Consider the following 26,111-nt stretch of genomic DNA (forward strand, 5'->3'; position numbering starts at 1 on the left):
GAGATCTGTCCCCGACTAAAAGCTCATCAACAAGTGAGGTGCCTGGGAGAAGGTCTGAGGGAAGTAAATGGATGGAGGCACAAGACCTCATTTGACACTCATCAGCTTCTGGGGCTTTCCCAAGGGTAACAACCATTTAAACACAAGGGTCCTGTTATATCCAAAGGTGCTCTCTAGTTCCTTTTGACCCAGTGGGAGGCAGGCTTTAGAGAGAGGACCTTTGAACTCCAGGAGCTGAGAGAGCCCAGGGGCTGGGTGATGATCACAGGGTTCTCTGAGAACCAGCCGTCCGAGAGCCCAGCAGCTCCCCCAGCCCCTCACCATCCCATGAGGATGAACTCACTCCCCTCTGAGATCTTTGATTCTCATCCAAGATGCCTGATGTTGGTCTGGAGTGTTCCTTTGGGAGAAAAGCATTTACATGGAGAAATCAATCATGTAACATTTCACTTGGATCCGAGGCAGAAAGGTGGAGGAGGTTGCACACAAAACTCCATAAAATTAAAAAAAGTTAATCCGGACAAGATCAAACGCAGCCAGGCTGAGGCATCTGACCGCTTCTCCTCCGGCGTCAGAGTGCTCTGCTCTGAGAGGACCCTTGGCTGGGTCTGTGGGGTGCCTCTTTAATTGAAGGGAAGTGACAGCAGGGTGGGATGGGGAGGGTGAATAGGGTGATGACATACACTGTTATAAATAGCAAACCTGGGGCAATCGAATTTTAGAAATAAAACCTAAATAAGCCCACAAAGTCATCTCTGGCCCCAAGGTATCTTAAAAGGTTGCAAGGTAACAAATAGGAAACCCCCTTTTTAACCTGGGTCAACTGGGTAAAATAAAAAAGTCAAGGAGTAAGCAGGTGAGGCTACACCCTGTGAGCAGTTGTGCTAGAGCATAGCCCCTCCTCCCCAGCTCGTCTTGGAGTCACAGGCTGCAGTCTATTGCTAAAGCCCTCCCCTACCCCCATCTGCTCCCCACCCGCCCATCTAGCCCAAATACACCCTTCTCCCTCTTTCCATTCCTGACCCCACATCCAGCTCTCTGGCTCTGGCTGAAGGCAGAAGGTAACTACGTCAGGATGTTGGACATGAACTCGTTGAAGCGTTTGGAGTACTGCTCTGGGTTCACAGTCGAGATCTCGGCCCCTGCCTGAAAGACACAGAGGCCGACTCAGGGTGAGCTCCTTGGCCCTCCTCAAGAGGCTGTGCCTAAGCGGGGCCTGGGTGTGAGGAACCTCTGGCCCATCTTAGGAGCCCCTAAACCAAGCAGGCCACCTTGAGGTGTGGTTCCCACGACCCAGAATTGCCCTAAACTCACTCCCCTGATTCATAGCCTAGTGTTACACCCACTAAGTAGGGGCAAAGCAATGAGAGGTAAGAACAGGTTCTGAATCTCCCAGTTCATCAGGAAATGGTCCTCTGGGGAGCAGTGTGGGCATGTAAACAAAGCTATTACCAGAGGTCAACAAGATGCACCACATGCCCAGCAGCCCTAGGGAGAGGTTCCAGGCTGGGGCCCTGGGGGCCAGATAACTAGGGGAAAACAAGTTGGGCTGTTACCCAGCCACAGGGAGGGGCTAGTCTGTAGGTGGCAGAGAAAACAAGGCAAGAAGGGGGGCTGCTCTTCCCTTTCTCTGCTCTGGGGGTAGGGGGACAGGACTACTGCCCTAGGGGTCTGGGAGCTCCTCACCCCATGTTTCACCGTCTTGGCGGCATGTGCAGCTTTCTTCTTAGCATCATATGGCGTGAGGATGTCAATGATGGCCATGAAATAGACCTCCTTCTTAGGGGCACCTGAAGGAGAAGGGAACAGGAAGGGAGGAAGCAGGGAAAAGAGCAGAAATCAGCTGGGCCCAGCTGGATCCAGCACCTTTCAGACCTGTCTAGCACTTTGGACCTGAGAAAATGGGTCCTTCTAGATGCTTTATTTGCTTATTTGCTCTTCAGTCATCCTGTGGGCTGACGTAACAGTGTTTATAGGGTTTTGTCCATCTCATGAATCAGAGCAGAACCAGCCTCCAAAATCTCAGGACAAGGAGAGAGGTGGAGGAAGCCTGACAGCAGGACCCCAGAGCCCCTGAAGATAGTTGCTAGTCGTGATCTAGTATGGGAATCTGAAGGCAGAAAGTCGCCGAAGTCAGCAATTAATGAGGTCCACATACTCACAGGGGCATCTAGACCCCGGGCCTGAAGGGGGCCGAGGGGGGTTAGGGGCGGGCAGGGAGGCACAGGCTCCTACTTACTTTCATGGCTTTTCATGGCATAGACATCAACAGAGGGATCGAATTCCCCAGGACCAAAGAAGCGGGGGCAGCTGAGGAGGTTGCCGGGACTATCTGGAGGGGTGCCGTAGGGGCAGAGCAGGTTGCCCCCCATGCCATCGTTTTCACACTCCTCCTCCTCTGCCCGCTCCTCCACCTCCATCTCCTCCTGCTCGGCTCGGTCCACATCATGGATGCCGACCAGCAGGCTGTAATCCATGATCTTCAGCTGGGCCAGGAACTAGAGGAGGAGGGGGAAGGAGAAACAGAAGGAAGAGGTTACACATAGCAGTGGCATGGGCAAAGAGGAGAAAAGGTGAGACTTTCAACTCAATCCTCTGGTTCTGAGAGACAACAGGGAATAACACATCAGGATATCTGCCCTCAGCAAGCTCCGCATTTACGAGGAAGACAGTCATTCCCCAGGAGAAGGCCTCCCTGAGGGGAGGAGTTGAGACTGAGCCAGATGGGTGAAGAGGAATCAGGCAGGTGGAGGCAGAAGGAGCACTGCAGGAAGAGAAACAGCCCACACAGCCGGGGATCAAGAGAGGCCATGGTGAGTTTGAGGAAAGAAATAATGCAAAGGAACACTGCGAAAGAGGCTGGAGAGGGACGCGACACAGCAGTGTCTTTCAAAGCACAAATCTCAGCCCATTACGAGTCCTAGATCCAATTTAGTGGGCAGGGATTAGCACTGTTAAGAATTATTCAATACCGGGGGCCTCCCCTGGTGGCGCAGCGGTTGAGCGCTGGGCTGCGAGGCTGCCTGCAGCCTCTGCAGCGCCGGTTCAATCCCCAGCGGCCCGCGAGGGTCCCACATGGCGAGACAGACCTCCCCTGCCACGCCTGCTGCTCCCCACAGCAGTGTATTTCGTCAGTCTGCCAGTTCTGCTCTCCGCTCTGGTTCTGGTGAATTCTCTCGCCCTCCCACACTTCTGACTGTACCCAGTGCTTGTATAAATAAATAAATCTTTTTAAAAAAATGAATTATTCAATACCGGGCCTCCCCGGTGGCACAGCAGGTTGAGCACAGCGCTGTGAAGTTGTCTACAACCTCTACAGTGCGGGTTCAATTCCCAGCCGGCCAGGAAGATTCCCACATGGCGAGGCAGACCTCTCCTGTCGTGCCTGCTGCTCCCCTTACCAGTGCTTTCGATCTGTCTGCCTGTTCTGCTCCCCGCTCTGTCTCTGGTGAATCCTCTTACCCTCCCGCACACCTGGCCTATACCCCAGTTCTTGTATAAATAAAAATAAATAAATACTTTTCAAAAAAAAGAATTATTCAATACCACAACGTAAACTAGAAAATATCAGACTACATAAGATGAAGTGAGGGTGGGCTTCCCCTGGTGGCGCAAGGGGTAAACATGCAACCTCTGAAGCTGTCCCAAGCCACTGCAGCACAAGTTCAATTCCCAGCCAAGGAGCTACCCACATGGCGCAGCAGACCTCTCCCGTCTCGCCCACTGCTCCTCTCAGCAGTGTATTTCAATCTGTTCTGTTACCCACTCTGTCTCTGGTGAATCCTCTCACACACGCCCCCCACCTCTGGCCTGTATCCCAGTTCTTTTATGCATAAATAAATAAATCTTAAAAAAAAAAAAGTGCTGCAATAAACATAAAAAAGAAAAGATGAAGGAAGTGAATAATCAGTTGAAGGCCTGAACAGAACAAAAAGGCTGACCCTTCAGCCAATAAGAGGGAAGTCCTCCTGCCTGACTGCCTCTGAGACATCAGCTCTTTTCCTGCCTTCTAATAGTGAAGGAAACATCAGCGCTCCTGGGTCTATAGCCTGCTAGCTGCAGGATGTGTGACTTTTCAGCCTCCATAATCATGAGTCAATCCCTTACAATAAACAACCATCTATCCATCCATCCTGCTGTCTAGCTCTCTACATCCTACTGGTTTGAATTGGTTTTGTTTCTCTAGAGAATCTTAATATACTAAGTGTCCATCAACAACTGCATGGGTAAACAAACCAAGGGTTTATATATGTACCATACACACACACACACACACACACACACACACTGAATTTTATTTAGTCTTAAAAAGGAAATTCTAACATGCTACAACATGGATGAATCTTGAAGACATTATGCTAAGTGAAATAAGGTAGTCACGAAAGGCAATTATTATGATTCTGCTTATTTGAGGTTCCTAATCAGTTTCAGGGAGACAAAAAATAGAATAGTGATCGCCAGGGGTTGAGGGGGAGGGCTGAGGAGTTAGTGCTTATTGCGGACAGAGTTCCAGTTGTAGGAGATTAAGAAGTCCAGGGGGACTAGAAGGGTGGTGGTGGTTGCATCACAGTGTGAATATACTTAATGTCATATAACTATACACTTGAAAATGGTTAAGATGGTAAATTTTCTGTTATGTATACTGTACCACAATAAAAAATATTTTTTTAAGGTTTGTAGGATTTGGCCTTAACAAGCAGACCCCCAATTTATTAAAATAGCAGTAGACAGCAAATTATCGAGCAGTCCAGACAGCACATGCACCACTTAGCATCTGTCCTCCACGGAGGAATCTCTCCATAGGAAGTCCCATTCCAACCAGAAGGCTGCTGAGTAAGGGGAGAATCAGAGCCAGAGGAGGGTCTGGCTGGTGGATGTGAGTAGCTGACTTCCTGTCATGCTGATGGCAGGCTGCCCCTTCCCCAGGGGGACAGCAGCAGAAGTGAAGCTTGAAGGGTAATCTAAAGAAGGTGCTGCATTCCAAACTGAGTCACAGAGGTCCCATTGGCACAAACCGGGCTGCTCCCCAAATGGCATGCCCACTTGCATGCTCAGATCACATCTCCTTTGTCTATACTCCTGGAAACCAGTGAATTCAATTTTTCTTAAGGTTAAAGAGGCTCCTGCTCTGGGGACGAGGGAGCCCTACTCAACCAATGTGAAAATGAGGGTTAGTAAGTACCTCTACATCCCGTTTCAGTTTTTCCAGGAAGTTCTTTTTACTCTCCTCGCCCACATGCAGCTTCTGCCCTTCGTTGAGGAAGTCATTATCTTTGAATGTTGGCAAGTCCTTGGCCTGGGAGAACAATGGAGAGTCAGGGTGGGAGGCCTGGTTCATTCACCCCAAGGAGTACTCACTCTGCTGGGGGTAATGGTTAGATAAGGGAAGGGGCCTTAGCACATAGATGGTCAGTGGGCCAATCAACAGCGCAGTGTAGGAGGTGACATCTCTGGCTCCCGCCAGGCAGGGATGGATGGCAAATGGGGTGCATATGTCAAACAATGAGAACTGACTAAAGCATGACTTTCTGCCAAGCGTGGACTACCTCAAACTTGGGCAGCCACTCGCTGATTCAGGCTGGACTCAGATGGAAACTGCCAGTCCTCTAGGAGTACAAAGAGCCCAGCAAGGGCAGAGGTTAAAGGCTGGGGACCAAGGCAGATGCCAAGGATGAGGACAGGCAGGTCTGAGCAATACAGAGAATTCCATGTTGACAGACTGTTATCTGGGAACTGGGCTCAGGGCCACGGTGGAAGAAGGGACAGGATGTCTGACAGAGGGGGCTTCTGATCCAACTGACCCAGCCACACGTGACCAGCACAAGTCCCAGCTTACCTTCTCCTTGTCACTTGCTTCTCTGGCAACTGTAGACCCCTGAAAGGATAAAAGCTATCAGAAGTCCTGTTGAAGTAAATTCATTGAGTTAAAAAATGTGCACCAATCTTTGGGGAGAGCCAGCAGGGGAAATGGAGCAGGCTGATTAGAATCCTAGAGGGGCCAGGAGGCAGCAACTTGTCCACTTCCTCTGTCACAGACCATCTTCAGAGCTCTGAGCATGTGTGGACAGGTGAGGTGCTCAGGAAACAGGACCACACCAAAGACTCAGTCCCTGCCCACAGGGAACTTTCCTTCTAACAGGGGAGACAGACATTATGCAGTGGTTACACGGTTAATTCATTCGTTAATTACAGAGGTGCTAAGTGGTACAGGGGAGGGGACAGGACACTCAAAAGTAGGCAGCACAGGACTACAGGGAGGTGGTGGTCAAAGCCTACTTCCTGGGAGAACTGATACTTGAGCTGAGCTCAGAAGGGTAAGTAGGAAGTAATTAGGTGGGAAGGCAGAGGTAGACAAAAGGGCAGGAAGAGAGGCAGGGCTAGGAGGGAGAGGATTCCAGGCAGCCTATGTGATCCTGGGGAGAGAAGTGCACAGGCACCTAGGGATGGAAAGGAAACTGTGACAGACAGGTGGAGTAGTGTGAGGTGACAGAAGTCAGGGAGCCAGGTTCAAAAACAACGGAGTCCCATGGCTCCGAGGCACAGGTATGTCTAGAAATGCACTTGGGACTGTCAGCCTTCCAAGCCTGGACAAGTGCAGAGGGTGTGCGTCAGCACAGCCTGACATGTACTGCTGCCCTTGTGCGCACATCCCACTGACGAGAGTTGAAGAACATTCATTGTTCTTGGTGCTAAATAACCTCTTGTCACTGTCGACCAGACTTTGGTCCACAGGAATCAGGCATATCATCTCTGGTTGCCTGTTCATACCAAAACACATGTTCCGGCCTTCCCGATAAGTGAAAGCTGGTGATGAGGCCCCGCCCAACCACAGGGAAGAGGCAGCCATAGAGCTGGGAAACACGGAGCCTTACCTTGAGGTCATACTTGCGGTGCACAGTGAGCCGATGGCTGAACACATTCCTGGTGACCACCATGTAGGTCTCCACGCCATCCACAGTCAGGCGGTACATGCCCAGGAACTGTGGCAAAAGGGTGTTGCCATGACACTCCACTATGAACTAGGAAGAGAGGGTGGGAAGGCAAAGGAATTTACGAAGATAGCTGATTGGATAGGGCATTCTCCAGGCTAAAACACTCCCCAGGGTTCTAACTTTTATTTATTTATTTATTTTAAAAAAAAGATTTATTTATTTATGCATATAAGAATGGGGGTGTAGGCCAAAGGTGCTGGGGGTGGTGAGAGGATTCACCAAAGACAGAGTGGGGAGCAGAACAGGTGGATCTACTGAAATACACTGCTGAGGGGAGCAGCGGGCAAGACAAGAGAGGTCTGCTGTGCCATGTGGGTCAGCTCCCTGGCCGGGGATCGAACTCATGCCACTGTGGCTGGTGATAGCTTGATAGCACTAAGACTTAACCCCTGCACCATCAGGGATGGTGTTTGGAGCTTGAAGGGAAGCTAGCTTCTCTCTGTGGCTCCTGAGAAGTGGTAAGAGGGATTTCTGGTTTGGGGGAGTTTACAGCAGGGCCTAGGGAAGGGCATGGATAAGAGCTTTTAGAGAGGGGCTTCCCCCAGGTCTCCCTGAGGTTAAAGTCTAAGCACTATCAAGCTATCACCAGCCACTGTGGCATGAGTTCAATCCCTGGCCAGGGAGAGCTGACCCACATGGCGCAGAAGACCTCTCCTGTCTCGCCCGCTGCTCCCCTCAGCAGTGTGTTTCAGTCAATCTGCCTGTTCTGCTCCTGACTCTGTCTCTGGTGAATCCTCTCCCCCCACCACCACCCCTCTGGCCTACACCCAGTTCTTGTATGCATAAATAAAAGTAAATCTTTTTTTTTTTTTAAAGATTTATTTATACAAGCACTGGATACAGTCAGAAGCACGGGAGGGTGAGAGAATTCACCAGAGCCAGAGCAGAACAGGCAGACTGACCAAGTACACCGCTGAGGGAGCAGGAGGTGGCAGGAGAGGTCTGCGTGCGCCATGTGGAACCCCCGCCCAGCGGCCGGGGATCGAACCAGCGCTGCAGAGGCTGTGGGCAGCTTCGCAACCCAGCGCTCAACCGCTGCGCCACCGTGGAGGCCCAAAAGTAAATCTTTTTTTTAAAAAAAGCCCCACACTGACTTAGAACAGGCACGCAGATGGTGCCCCTGCACTCCCTGATTCTCCCGTGGACAGATTTCAGAGCAGTGGAAAGCAGAAGCGGAAAAGAAACCCTGCCGCCTGCCCAGGCCTCTTTTAGAATAAACGAAGCAGGTGCCTGAGTGTGAAGACTTCCCAACTCTGACAAGAAACAGCTGTTCAAGTGGGTCTGAGTCAGTCACTGGCTTTCATTTCTCCTTTCTTCAAGTAGGCTTTCACCTCACAAAAATATGACAGCAGGGGAGGGCCAGGTGCTGAGTTCTCAAATGTCTGCCACCACCAGAGAGGACCAACCCCTCCCAGGAAGCTCCACTGGGCTCTCTTCTCCCCCTTCCAGCCCTCCTCCAATGTCCAGGCCGGGGACTCACCATACCTGGTGGTATTTCTTTAAGATGTTGTGCATCTCAGCCACATCCTCGCTTGACACAGTTTTGATGACAAAGCGCCGATCGTAAGTGGTGAGGAAGCGTGTGCCGCACCGGCCCTGGCTGTCACTGTTGATTGGGGCGCTGCGTGTCACTGAGTTCTGATGGACCAAGACAAGAGCAGGCTGGTCTCGGGAGGAGAGCAAGGACTCTGACGTTTACTCTGAGTCTTCTCATGTAGGCCGGACAGCTGCTCTAAAGCAACACCACTAAGACAGAGGGCACCTCGCCCACCCTTTCTTGTAGGAAGTTCATAGCCCCCTAGAAGTCTTCCTAAATGTTCTCCCCTACCACCTGGCTCCTGACCCCCAACTGTGATGGGAAGAAGACTGGGAAATGCTTCCTTTGACTCTGATCCCAGAGCTCCCCTGCCAACCCTAACTCTGCCTCACACGTCAGGGGACTAGCTTTGATCCCGATGCTCACTTGGGCTTCACAGAAGCCACTTCACTTCTCTAGCCCTGAGCTTCCTCACCTGGAACATGGGGATGTGGACCAAGCCGATTCTCCCAGTCTCTTGGGGTGACAGTTTAGGAAATATTCCAGAAGTCTAGTATAAGGAAGCAATGGATGTGGTAGTCTCTTTTCGCTGGAAAACCTTTCCAAGAGCAGGAAGTTGACCCTCATCCTGCTGCCTCACCCCTCTCCCTCACTCAAACTCCTGCATCTCTGTACCGGACTACAAGGCGGTTCTGGGGACGTTTCCTGGCTCTGTCTCTACTCCACCTCAAGGCCCCATTCCCCTTAGGATCAGAGAGCACTAGAAATCTCCAGGGGCCTGGCAGAGAAGGTGTGTCAACCGAAGGTATGTGTCAACCAAGCAGAGGTCAAGAGAAGACCTCTAGGGGACAAAGTAGAGGAGGAGAGCCCCAATGTTCTCCAATGTGGTGCCAAGAAAACACATATGGGATCCCTCACAGAAAAGCCTCATCTCTGAGCCCATTCCTCAGGCCCTATCTCAGGTCCTACTTACCCCTTCACCTAGTGCCTCCTTGTAAGACCCTGGTAGAGAAAGGTGCACTGCCTGCAAGGCAGAAATGAAGTCTGAAGTGGTAAGGGGCTCTCTAAATTAAAAGAGCGCCCCTCAAAATTGGGTGTCCCCAGTTCATGAATAGGCTACATGGCTGAGTGCCTCACTCTCCCAGGATGACCTACAGGCCACGAGCCCAGGTGGGAAGAGGGGCCTATCCCTGCCTCACTCCCAGGCATAACTCTTGGACTCTGTGGTGCTGGTAGCCCACAAGTAGACTCCTCTCCGTTAACACCATCCTCCCATCCCCATTTCAGTTTTGGGCACAGTCATTTGCCCACAAGGCTATCAGAGAAAAAATGCAGACACTGAGAGGATGTGGCTGGATGGTAAGGGGAAGGGAAGGCGCCACAGTGAGGAAAGAGGTCCTAGCAACCTCAGGTTGCAATAATGGCAGGAAGTTTTCAGAAAACCTCAGGCTCCGACCAGGTCATGACTGAGTTGAGGACTCTGACCTAACAGAAGGGACTTCCCAGTACCTCTCAGATGTGAACAGTGGGAGTTCCAGTCCTGGCAGCTCCTCCAATCAAATCCCCTCCCCCTCCGCCTCAGGACACATATCTTTGCATGTGTTCCCGGCTCATCCCGCTTCTCATAAACTACTCTGTGAAGGGCATCCTGGGAGTGGGGTAGGAGGAATTACAGTATTCTGGAAGATTTGGACATTTCACTAGGCTATATGTTTTTTTTCCCCCACAGACAAATGAAAGTTAGTTATATATTTCTTAATGCTCTCAAAGTGAAGTGGAAAATCTCCCACCTTCGCTACCAGGCTGTCTGCCAAGGGAAGAAGGTCCAAGGAAGGTGCTAGGTGGGAAAGCAACAGAAACCATAGACTATGAGTCAGCCAAACTCATCCCTCATTTGGGGACTGATTCCTCCCACTAAGTCAAAGGTCTCTACAACAGTCACCCCTCGAAGGGGGCAATTGCCGGCCATGTCTATCCCTCCCTCCCAATACCAAGGCAGGGGACATGTTTAGGAGGTGACACTCATACCTGGCAAGAGGTTATACTACCCTTGAAGTCTTCCTTTTCTAATCTGTCTTATCTGCTTTAAGAGGCCTCATCTCTCGCTGGCAACAATTCTCTCTCTTAAGTCAAACTACGAAGGAGAAGTGTTCTTCAGCCTGGACTGGGAATGTCAGACTAAAATGAAGCAGCTTCCATGGACCCCTCTCCCTCCCGCTGCTCTCCCTCCCAAGGAGCAGAGCTGGGCCTTGCTCTCAATGAAGCCTGAGCCTGTAAGGTCTCATCAGAAGCACTTCTAAGGCCCTGACCCCTCCAAGCACCCACCAACTCTGGGAAGGTGACTGCCTGGGCAAGGGACACCTGGAAGAAGACATAGCCCAGGAACAGCAAGTGCTTTCTCCCCCACCTGTCCTGCCTGTGGCTTCCTGACCCCACTCCACTGCCCAACCCCTCCAATTCTGCAGACACCCCGTACCTGGTAATCCTGATCATCAATCCCAAACCTTTCTCGGAGATTTCGGAATACCATGGGGCAGTACTCCTTAAACTTAAAGCGGCTGGGGAGGTTCTCCCTAGGGAAAAGCAGAAAAAATAACTTCATGAATCTCTACTTGCTCATCTTAACACTTAATCAGAACCTCTCAAGTGTAGTCCACAGATCTGGATTTGAACAAATCACTTAAGTGCTTAAAATGTAGGTTTCTATGCCTCACAAATTCTGGAGCTGAGTGTGGAAATCTGCATTTTGAACAGAGTCCAGGTGAATTTGAGCAGGTTAAAGTTTAAAAACTTTTCAACCCTTGAATTCACTTTGTAAAAATTAATCTAGCTATAAAGTTATCACTTACGCACTCTTCCTGAGTGTATGTTACCTTTCTACCACATTTACATTACAGGGAAAACACCTGACCTGCAAGGCTGAGCACAGGTCTCACGTCACGCACACTGTACTTGCTAGAGGGGTGACCACAGGGAACATGTGCTGTGAGATGATCTTCGGGCTGAATATGAGGAAAGGGCCCTCTCCTTGGGAGAAGTTTCTATGAACACATCCTGAAGATGGTTACATCCAGGAAGCCCCATCCTTGGCTTCCACTGGGCTGGAGGGAAAGGGAGCTTTAGATAGAAGAAGTCAGTTGACTCGATCCCATCTGTTCATGAAACCTTGATTGCTGGCTGCTGGCACCAATCTCCACGCTTCCCACTCCTTAGTCAACACCGATTCCCAGGAGGAAAGAGAATCACCTTGAATTGATGCCTCCTCCAAGTCCTCCATCATTTCAAGAGTCACCCTGCTTGCAACACTCCCTTTCAGAAGCATATCTCTCCAATGCTCCAGGATGATAGACTTCAAGGAAAGAAAAGTCAATGGCTCTGTATGAAGGTCTCATATGCCCGTCTTCTTGTGAACAGCACTACATGTTAGAAACTGGCACATCAACAGTTGTTGAAAGGACAAAGGGAATGAAGAAAGCTGGAAGAGGCTGCTTTAGGCCAAGCCCTCAAGGTGGCAGAACTTCACCAGAGATCATGGACCCTCAAGGCAGCAGTGCCAACGCCGCTGCCAGAGCCCTGACCTCTGCGACAGAACACAGCAAGCCCTTTCAGGAGATGACTCCTAGAAACTCTTCAGGTTGCCAGGGGAACCAACTAGAATGAAAGGGTTGGAAATTTCAGTTTCCCCCCTGACCTGCAGGGACAGCAGAGAGGCTGGAGGTAGAATCAATCACCAAAGGCCAATGATTTAATCTATTGTGCCTTTATAATCAAGCCACCACAAAAACTCAAAAGGACAGATTCAGGAGCTTCTAGGTTGGTGAGCACATGGCGGTATGGGGAGGGTCCCCCTGAGGCGGGGGACCCTATGGGACTCTCCAATCTACAGCAGTTTGGTCAGAAACACAGGTGACAACCTGAACTTGTGTTTGGCATTGAGGGGGAGGGGGAGCAAGGGCCTCTCGTGGAACTGAGCCCTTCACCTGTGGGACCTGGTCCTAACTCCAGGTACATAGCGTCGCGTCAGCACTGAACTGAACTGCAGCACACCCAGCTGGTGTCACAGAACTGCTTGAGATGTGGAAAACCCACAGAGCTGATGTCAGAAGTGAGTGAAGGATGTGTGAGAAGAGGAGAAACACAGGAGAGTTCTCCATCTCCATAGGTGGCCACTTAGCAAGCGGCAGCACTGAAGACAGATAGCTTCTAGAACAAGATGTTATTACTTACTATGGCAGAGAGAGGCCACTAAGGGATGGTTTCAAATCAAGCTTCTCCTCCGGGCTAACAGTCTGGGAATGGTGGCATGACAAAGCCCAGCTGGTGAGGTGGTGGGGACTGTGGGACAATGGAGAGTGGAACGAGGAATCAAATGCAGAAAGGAAGAGAATGTGATCAGCAAATAATTCCTGGGGGGACCCACAGTGGAATGAAAAAACTAGGTCTCCAAAGGGCTTAAAACAGACCCTAAACTGTGCCAAGTGAGAGGGCTGCTCCAACAAAATGAGACAACCTTCACAAGAAGCCACAGGGAACAAAAAAATATGAAGAGTTACTTCGGACAGCACCCTTGGGCACGTGCTCAGCCTGTTGTTCACACACCAGTTGGAGAGAAAAGAGCTTGGCTGCACCCCAGGCCAGGAACATGCCAGGCAGCTTCCTGCCTCAGACTCCGATCGAGACAGAACCACTGATGTCAGCCTCCTACTGGATACCTCAGTTTCCGAGGAGCTCAGTTCTACCTAAACTGACCCTAGATGAATCACCCAGGGCTGAGCCACATGCCCTGAGGGACCCTGGAGGTAGGCTGCAGGAGCGAGATGACAACAGGACGTGGGGGACCCTGGAGGTAGGCTGCAGGAGCGAGATGAAAACAGGGCGTGGGGGAGAGGACGACACTGAAAGCATTTCCCAGCCAGCTTTTCAGCTGTGATCCAGGTGTCAATGTCACTCTGCCGGGTGCTGGCTCGGCCCCAGCATGCAGGAGTTCAGAAGCTCTCTGCCTGGAGGGAAAGAACCCCCTATACAATCTGAGCCCACTGAGCAGCAACTTACTTATTGAAGAGATGATTGTCCACCTTGATCTTGCTGTAGGCTTTGAAGTCATCTGGCATTAGCATGACAGGGACAGGGACATTGCTCAGCTCATTAATCTGCAAAGCAAGGGGGAAGTCAGGTTCTCAGCCAGGAGGCCACCAGCCTCTAAGAGACAACGCAGTACAGAGTGGGGACCCCTGCATCACCAAAAACATGTCCGTGATTCCCTCCTTGTCTTCATTTCTGCTCTTCTCTTCAAGTAAGTTCCCAAGCTCCTCTCTACCTATTAAAGTTCTCCCCACCTGATAAGGTATGTCCTCCATAAAGCTTTTCTGTCTAGACCAAAAACGTTCTTTCTCAGCTTGGAATTCCCGAAGCACTGTTTGTATACTGCTTTTGGCCACCTCACACCTCCCCTCACATTGCAGTTAATGTTTATAAACCTCACACACGTGCTAGACTGTAAGCCAGGCGAGACCACATCACTCATCTTTGTAAGCAAAGATCATCTAACTGACCTTTGGGGACTCCTTGGTGCTTAGCACCATGATTTGCCTATAGCAGGTCCTATATAAATATGTGTCAAATGCAATAATAAATGGATTAAAAGATAAATGTTACCCAACCTACGTGGGTATTAACTGACACTTTTGAAATCTATACAAAAATGACGGGTCACTCCAAAAATCAACCTGAGGCAGGAAAAAAAGCTGGATGGGTTTGTGTGGGTGTGTAACTCATCTACAAAGCAAAGCATTACATTTAAATTTAAAGTGACATCAGGTCACTGGCTCACTCTTAACTCTCCTGGTTAAAGCAGGGCCAGCTACTGCCATGTCCTGTCTTATGATGAACTGGGGGAAATGGGGTAGGGTCCCTCACCCCCCAGGGCAAACAAACCTTCTGGTTGCCTTTCATCCCCCTTCAGGGAGCTAGAGGGTGGACAGGGACCTAATTTCCCACTGGAACAGAGCAGAAGGGGCAGATCCTGCCCTTCCCACCCCCAGCTTAGCCAATTAGTGGTCTAATTAGCCACAGATATCCTCTCCCATCACAACGGAGTATTTGACATCTGACCCTCAACCCAGTTGCCACTAATGCACTCAGAATTTGCAGAAGAAACCTTAGTTCTGACTTAATGGAAGGGGGGGAGGGGCAGCACAGCCTTGTGCTACCCAGATACCTTCTTTGCAAATCCTATTATCTCAATGAGGCCCCATGTGGCAGTAGGGGAATAACCCAGAGTCATTAGGACTCCTCCAGGAGCATAAATGGGGGGAAATGGCATTTAATTTGATGCCCCTTTTTATGTTCCAAACCTTTTTTATTTAGAAATGTCAGAAAATGAAGGAAGTACAAGTTAATGCAGTAACTGGGCTAGGGAACCTGGAGTAGTGAAAAATCGTTACTTGTGGGGAAATTAAGGCAGACCCAGGAGTGTATGGGGAGTATAGGGTAGTACTACAAGTTGGCAGCAGGGTAGAGGCTCTAACCTGCTGGCACAAACTGTCAAAGACACAACAGTACATGCTGTATGATTCCTTCACATGAAATTCCAGGGCAGGACTCCACAGTAAGAGAATTCCAGTTAGAGGCTACCTGGGTTGGACTAGAAAGGGCTGACTGTAAAGGAACATGAGAAGTGTGAATCAGGGTAAAAAAAAAAAAAAATTCTCTTGTGTTGTTTGGGGTGATGATTATATGGCTATACACATTTACTGAAACTCAAACTATGCACTTAAAACTCCCAGCATACCCAGGCCTGTAAAGCCTGCCATTGACTAAACACACACACAGCCCCGCCAGCTCCCATTCCAAGGTGTGCTCACTAGAGAACCTGATTTTTAAGTGTCTGCCTGTGGAGGAAACCACTCCACTTCCTTGTTTTTCTGCCAACAGAAACAATTCATGGTAGTTGTTCCACTTCCTTTTTCCTTGCATTTTAAGCCTGGCTCTGACAGTTAAGTCAGAAGTTCATGGCTCTTAAGTGATCCCATCTTTCTCGCTCATACTTCCATGCTAGAAAGAGCATAGCACTGGCTCAAAAAGTATGGTTTTACACCAAAATGTTACAGCGTGTACTCCTAATTGATCCTGGGTACCTCCAAAATCCAGGCCCAGTGCCAAGGCCAGCACTTGATGTTAGGAAAATGAAAACTAAAGCACTTGCTTGAGATGGGTCAACTAGCCCTTGCCAGGGTGAATGATCCTAACAGGAATGTAGGATCCTAACAGGAATGTAGGGTAAGGAAAAATGTCAGGCTTTTCTGCCCTCCCGCCATCAGGATAGACGATGGATCCTTGCAGTCCTGAATGCATGCCTCATGGCGGGCACCTGGAGTAGGGTGTGGGCATAGGTAGATGGGATTCACCTGGGCTAAGACTGTGCTTTTAAGGGCGGCATCACGGGGACACCAAGAGAAGCCAAAAGAAGAAGCCAAGAACGAATGGAAGCTGAGAGAAGAAGAGAAGCCGAGAGAAGCAGCAGCAGAAGCTGAAAGAGAAGCCGAGAGAAGGCTGGAGAGCCCAGATAGTGAGGATTTGCTGGGGGCTAGGAGGACTGCCAGCCTCCCAGCCCCCCAGCACCCCTGCCTTTCATATGCCTGGTGAACCCCAATAAAAAACCTGCAAAACCACTGAGAACTCTGACTCCTTTACCCAGTCTGCATGGGATCAGAAAACCTGCACTGTGGTCCATTCCTGCCACTACAAGGAGTATTCAGGAATGCTCTATTCATTATTTTTCTGTGTGACTCTAGTGCAGCTTAGAGTAAGTTAGTCAGTTTAGTTCTCATTTCACACCTATTCTCGACTATATAAACCCAACTGCAGGAAATTTCTGAGATGTACTGACAAACAACCCATGCATCTCAACTCACAGACTCACCCCTCATTTCCACTGGGCCACATGTAGATGATTCACTCTAGGGATTAGCTGCACAATTTTTTTTTTTTAGTTGTGCTAAATTTTATATCCCCAGAGACTTCTATTCAATTTCAGTTGAACAAGCACTTACGAAAATACCTACTACATGCTTCATTCATTTCATGTTAGGGAGGAGGGGTTGTATGGGGGCCGGGGTGTGCACTGTGCACACAAAATAAGTAGGGAGTTATCATCTTATGAGGAAGATGAGACAAACCCAAGAAGAAGTGAAACTTGAAATTGAGCAGGGTACCAGTAAGAACGCGGACAGAGACATAGGGAACAGCAGACGGTCAGAGGGGAGGGTGAGGCTGATGTGGTCAGCTGGACTGCCAGCCCTCACACATCAGGCTTAGAAACAAGGCACCTAAAGCCTCTCCTGGTATTGCCAAGAGCACTTGACCCTGGAAAGATCATATTACAACTCTTCTTAAAAACCTTCCATGGCTCCTCACCCAGCTCAGGGTAAAGCTTTAACTCCTTAGCCTGGCATTCAAGGCCTTTCCTGATCTGGCTCAGGCTCTGCCAAACATATATTGAGCTTACTTCTGAATGTACTGAGGGCCTTTTAATATGCCCACACTATGCCAGAAGTTGGGGACTGGTTTAGCTGGGAACACAGATAACATAATATAATATAATGAGTGCTGCAGATTTATGAATAAAGGGAGATGGACAGATTAAGAAATGATTTGGAATGGGAGTGAGAGCATTGGTCACTAGAAGGAGTTACAGAGAAATATATCTGGAAAGGCCTAGGATGTGGTTCTCAAAAGAAAGGGGGAGGGGGAATCCCAGGTGACAGAAACAGTCAGGACCAAGCCTCAGAGTTGTGGAAGTGTAATGCCCATTTTAGGGATGTTATGTGTGGATGGAGGAGGGGAGGGAGGCCTAGAGGCTGGCAGGGTAGGCTAGGAGTATAAGGAGTGGAGGGAGATAGCCTAGCATGTTATGTATATGAATAATTAACAGCTTGTTTACCTCTGCGCGGTCCGCTGCACTTGTTCTATTCACTGAATGCCTATAAGTGACCAATACTTTGTTACTATATAGATCTCATATTCATTCTGTTCAATGCTAGTATTTTTAATACTTACTAGCAACATAAAGTGTTAACATGCTATTGTAACAAAAGGGTTGGTTCAAGTACCTCCCTCCAGGTCAGGCAATGTGTGCTGATTCAAGACTGATCCCAGGTCTGTCTGGTGCCTAAACCTGGGCTCTTGTACTGACTGGGCTGTGCCGCCCTCATGGACAGATACCTTGACTAAGGTGCTGTTTTTCACTCCTTGCCTCTGTCCTAATATTCTGCATGGAAAGCATTATGTTCATTTTATAGAAAAGGAAAAGGAAGAGCAGAAAGAAAAACTGCTGCTCAAAGCCAAACTATTACTAAGAGGCAGAGCCTAGATTTGAATTTAGGCTTGTGCACTACAAGATAAATTTGGACTTGACTATGCAGGCAATAGGACGTCCTCTCAGGTTCAAGCCTAGGAATTCATATAATCAGATGGGTGATACAGAAAGGGAATTAATTCTAGAATCAAAATCAAGCAAACATTGGATAGGGCAAAATAAGCCATAGACCATCTATGGAACCTTTACAATAGTTCAGGTGACAGACTGCGGCAGCAACAACAGAAAAAGGGATAAAGTTAAGCACCCTCTGAGATCTGGCTCAATGATACTTTCTCTGTGAGTGCTTCCCTGTCTTCCCTGGGTTGAATTAATTACTCATTCTTCTGTGCATCTTCATCTCCTAAAGATCACATTCACTCAGATAATCATTTGTTTACATTTCGGTATCTCCTCAGACTGTGAATGCCTAGAAGGAAGAGACTATCTTCCCCATGTCACTATGGCTAACACAGTGACTGGGCATCAGGAGCTGCACAATCAAAGGGAAGGCATGGGGGCCTGACGGGTGGACTAACACTAGGGTGAGCAACAAAGCCAGCAAAGCTGGCATGGCCAGAGGCTGATGGAGGGGAAAGAAGATTACGGTTAGTTATGAGGATGTGACCAAATTGTAGTCTTAAGTGCAAGGGAGAGAAGAAACATTATGAAGTAGACAAAGGGGAGTGGTGAAAGGTTTTATAGCAGAAAGGTGGTGACAGAAGCAATGTTTCAGGAAGATGTGCCTTTCCTTTACAATCTAGCACACTTATGGGTCAACTTCTTTCACCTTCAGTCACAGTGCATTTGTGCAATGCAAACTCAATCAAACATCACATAAACACAAATGATATTAGTAAGTCTGTTGTACCTTAAATTCATCATATAAGTGGTTTCTGGATTATCCACACGATTAACTCCATGAGCCATCAGCATAAACAATGAGGTTAAACAGGCTGAGTGAGAAACAACTTAGTAGCGGAGAGGCACTCCATGCTGACCCGACTAGAGGTGAAAATTCAGTCCTAGTTCTAGTCTGGTGAACTTCTCATTCCAGAAGCCTCTACTTCCCTGTGTGACCTTCAGAGGAACTGTTACCCAGGAGGCATGGGCTGGACATGCAGGTTTCCTGACATGTTGTGGGCTTCCATGGGTGGTTCAGAAATGGGTGGGCCAGCACTGACAATCCCCTGTAGCTGCCAGCGTTAGAAGATACCCATGTTAGGAAACACACTCCCAACACCCTGAAGGTCCAAGCAAGACCCCAAACTCCAGCGAGGAAAAGAGACAAAAACTACGGGGGCCCAAATCCACCCCTGGGTTCAGTCCTCCTCTTTACACCTTGGTTTTTCTTCTCCTGCTGGAGTCCCACTGTTCTCTGTGAGGGGGAAAGGCTTGTAGAAAGGCAAATTCATCCAATGGCCTCATTAGAGCCAAATATTTACTAAATATTTGTAAAGTATTGATGCAGGATAAAAGGTCAGGTTAGGGAGGTTCTAGGTCAGCAGTAAGCAAAAAAAAATAAATAAATAAATAAAAAATGATTGCACTCAACAGGGGTAGAATGTGAGAGAGAGCTGAGCAATCCTAAGAACGAATCTGTTCCTTATGCCATATACAAAAATTAATTCAAAATGGATAATAGGGCCTCCCTGGTTGTGCAGAGATAAAGGTTCAATGCTTTCGAGCTATTGCCAGCCACTGCAGCATGAGTTTGATCCCCGGTAGGGAGCTGACCCACATGGCACAGCAGACCTCTCCTGTCACGCCCACTGCTCCCCTCAGCAGTGTATTTCAGTAGATCTGCCTGTTCTGCTCCCCATTCTGTCTCTGATGAATCCTCTCTCACACACACCCCCCCCACCTCTTGTCTACACTCCAGTTCTTGCATAAATAAACAAATAAATCTTTAAAAAATGGATTATCGATCTAAATGTAAGAGCTAAAACTATAAGAGAAGTATAGGAGCAAATCTTTAAGATCTTGGGTTAGGAAAAGCCTTCTTACATAGAACACCAAAAGCATAAGCAACCAAAGAAAACAGATAAGCTGGACTTTACCAAACTTAAAAACTTGAGGTCCAAAAGATACCATCAACAGAGTGAAAAGACCACACAGAAATGAGATAAAATATCTGTAAATCATGTATCTGACAAGGGACATAAATCTAGAATACACAAAGAACTCTTACAACTCACTAACAAGACAACCTAACTTTAAAATGGGGAAAATTTTTTTTTTTAATGGGCAAAGGATATTAATAGATATTTCTTTTCTTTTCTTTTCTTTTTTTTTTTTTTTGTGGGACCCTCGCCACAGGCCAGGGATCGAACTGATACTGCAAAGGCAGCCTCACAACCCAGCGCTCAACCGCTGCGCCACCAGGGGAGGCCCTTAATAGATATTTCTCCAATGAAAATACATAAATGGTCATTAAGCACATGAAAAGATATTCAACATCACACTACCAAGGAAACACAAATGGAAATGCAAATCCAAATCACAATGAGATACCACTTCACGCCCACTAGGATGGCTATAACAGAAAGACAGACAATAACAATAATTGACAAGGATGTAGAGAAGTTTGGGTCCTCATACAATGCTGAAGGAAAAGTGAAAGGATGGGGGCCTCCCTGGTGGTGCAAGGGGTTAAGACACAACCTATGAAGCTGTCTGCAGCCTCTGCAGCACAAGTTCGATCCCCTGGCCTGCCAGGGAGCAACCCAGATGGCTCAGCAACCTCTCCTGGCTCACCCGCTGCTCCCCTCAGCAGTGTATTTCAGTCAATCTGCCTGTTCTGTCCCCCACTCTGTCTCTGGTGAATCCTCTCACCCCCGCATCTCTGGCCTGTACCCCAGTTCTACTATGCATAAATAAATAAATCTTAAAAAAAAAAAGTAAAAGGATGCAGTTGCTCTGAAGAAGAGTCTGAGTTTCCCAAACACTTAAACATGGTTACCATCAGCTGCACCTACGCCTCTGGTCTCCTGGGTGAGGCTTCACAAACGCCTGGCTCCTAAAATGGCGAAGAGGTCATGAAGCAGGTCCGCCTCCTGCGTTCTCCACACCGCCCTGAGGCCATATCCTCCCTACCTCCAGAGCCTCTGAACAGCAGTCCTCCTACTAAACCACTGGTTTTCTATCTTTACTAGCTCTCCGCTGGTAGATCCAAAGTCTTCTGACTTTTCTCCCGATTTCCACAGGGTCTCCCTCCATGAGAAGGGTTGCTCCTCTTGTCCACAAGAGGAGTTCTTTGCGACAAGACTAAGGTCCTAGAGTTCGCTTTTTCCACCAGAAGTAATCAACCATCTCACAAGAAAGTCAGTGGTGTTTACTATAGATAAAGACATAGCCATTCCTCATATCTGATGTACCATCAGTCAGACCACCAGCTAAATGCCCAAAATGGGTGAGAAACTACAGAATGAAAGAAAAGGTGTATGTGAAACCCTGGGTCACAAAACATTATGGTAACAGGCTTCTGAAGGCAACCTTTCCAAAATGAGTGGCAAAAGCCATGCGATCCTGACCCCCTGGAGAATTGCAAGGTTTTATATTTTTTTTTCTGGAGACCTCGTTGCAGAGCAAGATGATGCAATTAAAGTTGGAACTAACTGCCCTCCAAAGCTTGGCTTATCCAGGGCCATGGAGCACAGTGTATTTCCCCTAAGGAGTTCACTCATTATGCCCAGAGGCGTGGGTCTTTTTTTTTTTTTTTTTTTTTTAAAGAGAGGCATGTATTTTTATTTATTTATTTATGTATTTATTTGTACATGCACTGGGTACAGTCAGAAGCGCGGGAGGGTGAGAGAATTCACCAGAGCCAGAGCGGGGAGCAGAGCAGGCAGAAGGACCGAAGTACACTGCTGAGGGGAGCAGCGGGCGGCAGGAGAGGTCTGCGCGCCATGTGGGACCCTCCTCCAGTGGCCAGGGAGCAGCCAGGGATCGAACCGGCGCTGCAAAGTCCGCAGGCAGCTTCGCAACCCAGCGCTCAACCGCTGCGCCACCGGGGAGGCCCCAGAGGCGTGGGTCTTGCTTAAAGTCAATGCCTTTCCAGCTAGCCCTCAACAAACTTTCTTAAAGTTAGTCAAGAAAGGTGGTAACCTAGTTAGTCCAAGAGGACAGGAATCACAGACACCCAGCCAGCCATCTGCCATTCAGAGGTTTCTATCTGAAGCCCACATCTGACCAAACTCACTGACTATCAGAAAACCAGGCATCAGCACTTCCAAGAACTCGCATGCACGGACACACACAGCTGAGTATACATTCAGGCTTCCTAACAAGATGGTAATTCCCACCAATCCTGGCACTTGGCTGAGAGCTAGGACAACGAAGAGGAGTCCAAGAAAACAGGACCTGCCACCGAAGCACCACCATTGGTCAACACAGTCTTGGTGATGGACAGCGAGCAGATCTTCTGCTGTGCCCACAGGTGAGCTAACCTCTACTCAGAGCCTCCATTTCTTCATGAAATAAGGGACACAAATTCCCTTCCAGTTAGTTGTAATATTCCTGACTCTCAGACCTCTACCAGTTCACTACACAGACAGGATGCTTTCTAGTGAGAAACAAACTGCAGAACAAAATTAGAGATTGACATCCAGGCAGGGACACAGGGTTCTCATTTTTATGACCCAGTTTCCCATGCATCGTGGTCAGATGACCCCTGAGGCTGCAGGAAGTAGGAGGAAAAAACTCTGCTGACCATGGTCCAGAGGTCTTGACATGAAACCAGAGGTACTCCCTACCCTAGTCAGTAACTGCTCACCTAGTGAGGCCACTGAAAACAGCAACCCATCCACAACCAAGACACCAACAGAGCCCTCACCATCCACATGTGCTTTTCTGTGGACTGTGGTTCATCAACCTCTAGGGAGAGGCTCCTCTACTAAAGCTAAGCACAATGTCTTACTGGGCCTGGGTCCCTTCGTCATTCGGTCTTGTGGGCAAGTTCAAGTGCTTAGAAAGTTAAGGAGGCTAAAGAACTGAAATCCACAGGATACTCAAGGTATTAACTTCATCTCCCTCATTCCAAAGTTGTATTAGGTAGCGTTGGTGTTTCAGGTGCTTTTACTTTTCTCTGCTCATTCCCAATGTAGGGACTCACCATGAAATGATCAGAGACGGCAAGGCGCAAGCGGCTGGAAGACCCTAAACCAACAGCACATAAAGTGTTCCAGCCAAAACACTGTGTTAGGCTCAACTGCCTAACAGGAAGACTGGACAATCTCGAAGTCTATCTCGAAGTGCCCCAAAGATCAGGGGAGCCCTGTCTCATCCGAATCACCATCCATTATCATGCCCTTCATGCTCATACAACAGAAAGCTCAATAAATAAGAAATCAAGGTCTTCCATAGGCGAATACAGAAAGACACATTATTTCTACCACGAAGAGCCCTCCTAATAATCAGGCCTCACCTTCTCTCAAATGGTTACATTCTCTCTCCTCCCTAAGCCCGGGAGGGGTCCCCCGCAAAGTGTGTGTGGTTCAAGAAGCCTGGGTTTCTCCAGTTGATACATCTTGGTTAAGATGAAAAAAAAGGAAACCTAAGGAGGGTTTCCACGGCCAAGGAGGTCTGGAGGCTGGGACTCTGAGCTGCCACATCAACCAAATGACCAGAAGCAGGAGTATGCGGGCGGGTCAGGGCTGCTTGCCCTGTCGACTGGACTGCGAGCTGGCAGCTCACTAAAGAATAAGAGGGGAAACGCATGCAATAAACGGGATGAGGTGAGAAGAGAGCGAGAGGGGCTGAAAGCGATTCCACCGCACCAGGCCTTGCCTCTGCGCTCCGGGGTCAGCTCCAAGCAGGCATGCCCGACACAGGAAGCCAGAGGGGCTGGAGGGAAGGGGAGGCGGCGACGGCATACCGCCGAGACGCCAGGCCGCGCGTGGCGCGCGGGGAGTGCACAGACGGCCCGGACGGCGTGCAAGGGTGGGGTGGGCGTGCAAGCGGCCGGGCGAGCGGTGGCGAGCGTCGCCCGCAGGGTCCGCGGGGCGAGGGCCGGGACCGCGGGGGGCGTGGGAGCGCGCGCGGCCGCGCTCGAGGGGCGCGCGCGGGGGAGCTGGTTACCGTGTGGTTCACCCCCCACATCAGGACGCTGAGGATCGGCTCGCTGGCCCGGAATAGCTTCACTTTCTGGCACACGAAATGCTTCTTCTTGGTCTTGGTCTTGCTGGCGCTGAGCGGCGCCACCGCCACCGCCGTGGTGCTGGTGCAGTTGGACGACATGCCCGGGGCGGCGGCGGCGGCGAGAGGGGGGGCGGCCGAGACGGCGCACAAGCCAGCGGCCCCAGGCCTCCCCCGGACGGATCCCCACCCCCGCTCCCTCACCGCGCCATGGTCGCGCCCGTCCCGTTACCTCCCCACCCCGCCCGGGTGGTTCCGTCCGCCCCACGCTCCGCCCCCCCGGCCCGCCCCGCCCCGGGGAGCCGGCCGGCGGCACCGCCCCGCCGCCTCCAGGCCCGCTCGTCCCCGTCTAGGGGGCTCGGCTCGTCCCGGGGAGGCAGCGGCCGCCCCGCCCGCCCTCCCCCCCGGGCTGACAGAAGGCGGCTCGACCTCCGCGCGCCTCAGAGCCCCGCGCGAGCGGGAAGGGAGGAGGCCGGCAGGTCTCGCTGCCTATCGCGGGAGGGTCTCCCTGTCGGGGCCCCCCCCAAGGCAGGGTTTGGCTTTTTCCCTCAGCCTGACGTGCCAAGATGGCGGCGGCCCCACAGCTCCGGAGGGGAGGTGGGGCGGGAAGCCGAGGAGGAAGGGACGTACCATCCGCCACCCCGGGGGAGAGAGGAGGAACGCAGCAAGGGGAAAAGGAAGTCCTGCCGGGAAAACCGAGGAACGCCCCCTCGCTCCACCCGAGCGTGGATCTTCCCACTCCCTCGGGCCCCGGGCGCGCTCCACCCGCGGGGCACGCCCCCTTCCCCCCAGGCCAATGAGAGGAGCAAGCCTGGAGCCTCGGGTTTTATGAATGGGTCCTACACCCACCCCCCTGCCGCCGGCCTCCCGCGGAGGGTCGAGCTGAGAGGTCGCCCGCATCTTAAGGCACCCACCCTACAGCAGAGTCATAATCGCCTATTCGCTGGTTTACTTTGTAAAATCTTTGAGTAAACTGTACCCACTATTACATGATTCCTCTGGGACGAAGGATCTCCCTCTATTCAACACAACTATGGATCAATATTGGTCTGTATGGCAACTCCTAAATTCCTTACTCGGCACGTGGTAGCTCTTTAAACAGTTACAAAAATAAATGTAACCTTTATTACTAAGTAATAAAACGAAAGACATAATTAACCTTTGCATAGGGAATCAGGATGAGGTGATGAAATGAATAACAAGTGTTAGTTTCTAGGGAAGGACTGGGCATTATCGTGCCTGACATCCTAAGTGCTCACAAATAAAAATCCAAATTCATTTTAAGAAGATTTAGAAGAAGCAGAGCAAGGAACTAATCCAGCCAATGAGTGTGAGGGGAGGATAGGGAAGGGGGTGTCAAGAGTGCCTAGTTGCTGCTAAGAGTCAAATGAGGGCTTCTGGGGAAAGAACAGAGAAGGGGAAGGAATAGACAGAAAATTGATCCCAGGAGTTTTTGCGTTTTTTTAATACCTGACCAAAAAATAGTAGCAAACAATTCCTGGAAATCTAGAATTATAATGTGATTACTACATGATAAAAGGGCAGCCAAGAAATAAATAGCTTCTGTTTATTTTAAGAGCTAGGGAGCATAATGACTCTTAAAATCATTTGACTCCACCACTACGCTGCCCACATTGGAGACTAAGCCATATAAAAGGGGAGCTACTCTGAATCCTATCAATACACAAAGGTCCCTCCTAAGCTAGCTGGATTCACTTGCCCTGCCTTACTGTTACTCCATAACAAGATACAATCTGGCTTCCTTACATAGTAGTCTTTACCAATTAAGATAGTCTCACAAAGCTAACTTTTTTTTAAAAGCATGTAAAAATTACACATTTGTATATATACACACACTTTTACAGCTTTTACTTTTACAGCTCAAAGGATAGGCCAAATAGTTCAACAGTTCATTTAGGGCTTGTTTGCATTTTTTCTAGATTCCCTGTCACTCCCTTGGCTCTACCCTAACTTGACATCATTCTGTCACATATCTACCGAATAGATGTTCATTTACCCAAGCAAACACTATCTGGGTGACTCTGGAGAGAGCTGTTTCTGAAAGGTGTGGTCTATACAGAGGCGCTGGGTA

At 49.5% G+C, this 26,111-nt stretch overlaps 1 protein-coding gene across 1 annotated transcript; it reads right to left on the reverse strand.

The window, feature by feature from the left end:
- Positions 1-1,065: 1,065 nt before the first annotated feature.
- Positions 1,066-24,142, reverse strand: PIP4K2B (phosphatidylinositol-5-phosphate 4-kinase type 2 beta; the record flags this gene model as incomplete). Its single annotated transcript, XM_084236706.1, has 10 exons — positions 23,963-24,142; positions 13,582-13,679; positions 11,006-11,102; positions 8,478-8,630; positions 6,873-7,019; positions 5,837-5,875; positions 5,183-5,296; positions 2,240-2,498; positions 1,687-1,790; positions 1,066-1,146 (listed from the first exon to the last, which is right to left on the reverse strand). Exons 1-10 carry the CDS (start codon positions 24,119-24,121, stop codon positions 1,066-1,068), a joined length of 1,251 nt encoding a protein of 416 aa, XP_084092832.1. The 5' UTR covers positions 24,122-24,142.
- Between the last annotated feature and the right edge of the window lie 1,969 nt (positions 24,143-26,111).

This window comes from Talpa europaea (assembly GCF_964194135.1).
Source record: "Talpa europaea genome assembly, chromosome: 7".
NCBI classification, from domain to species: domain Eukaryota; kingdom Metazoa; phylum Chordata; class Mammalia; order Eulipotyphla; family Talpidae; genus Talpa; species Talpa europaea.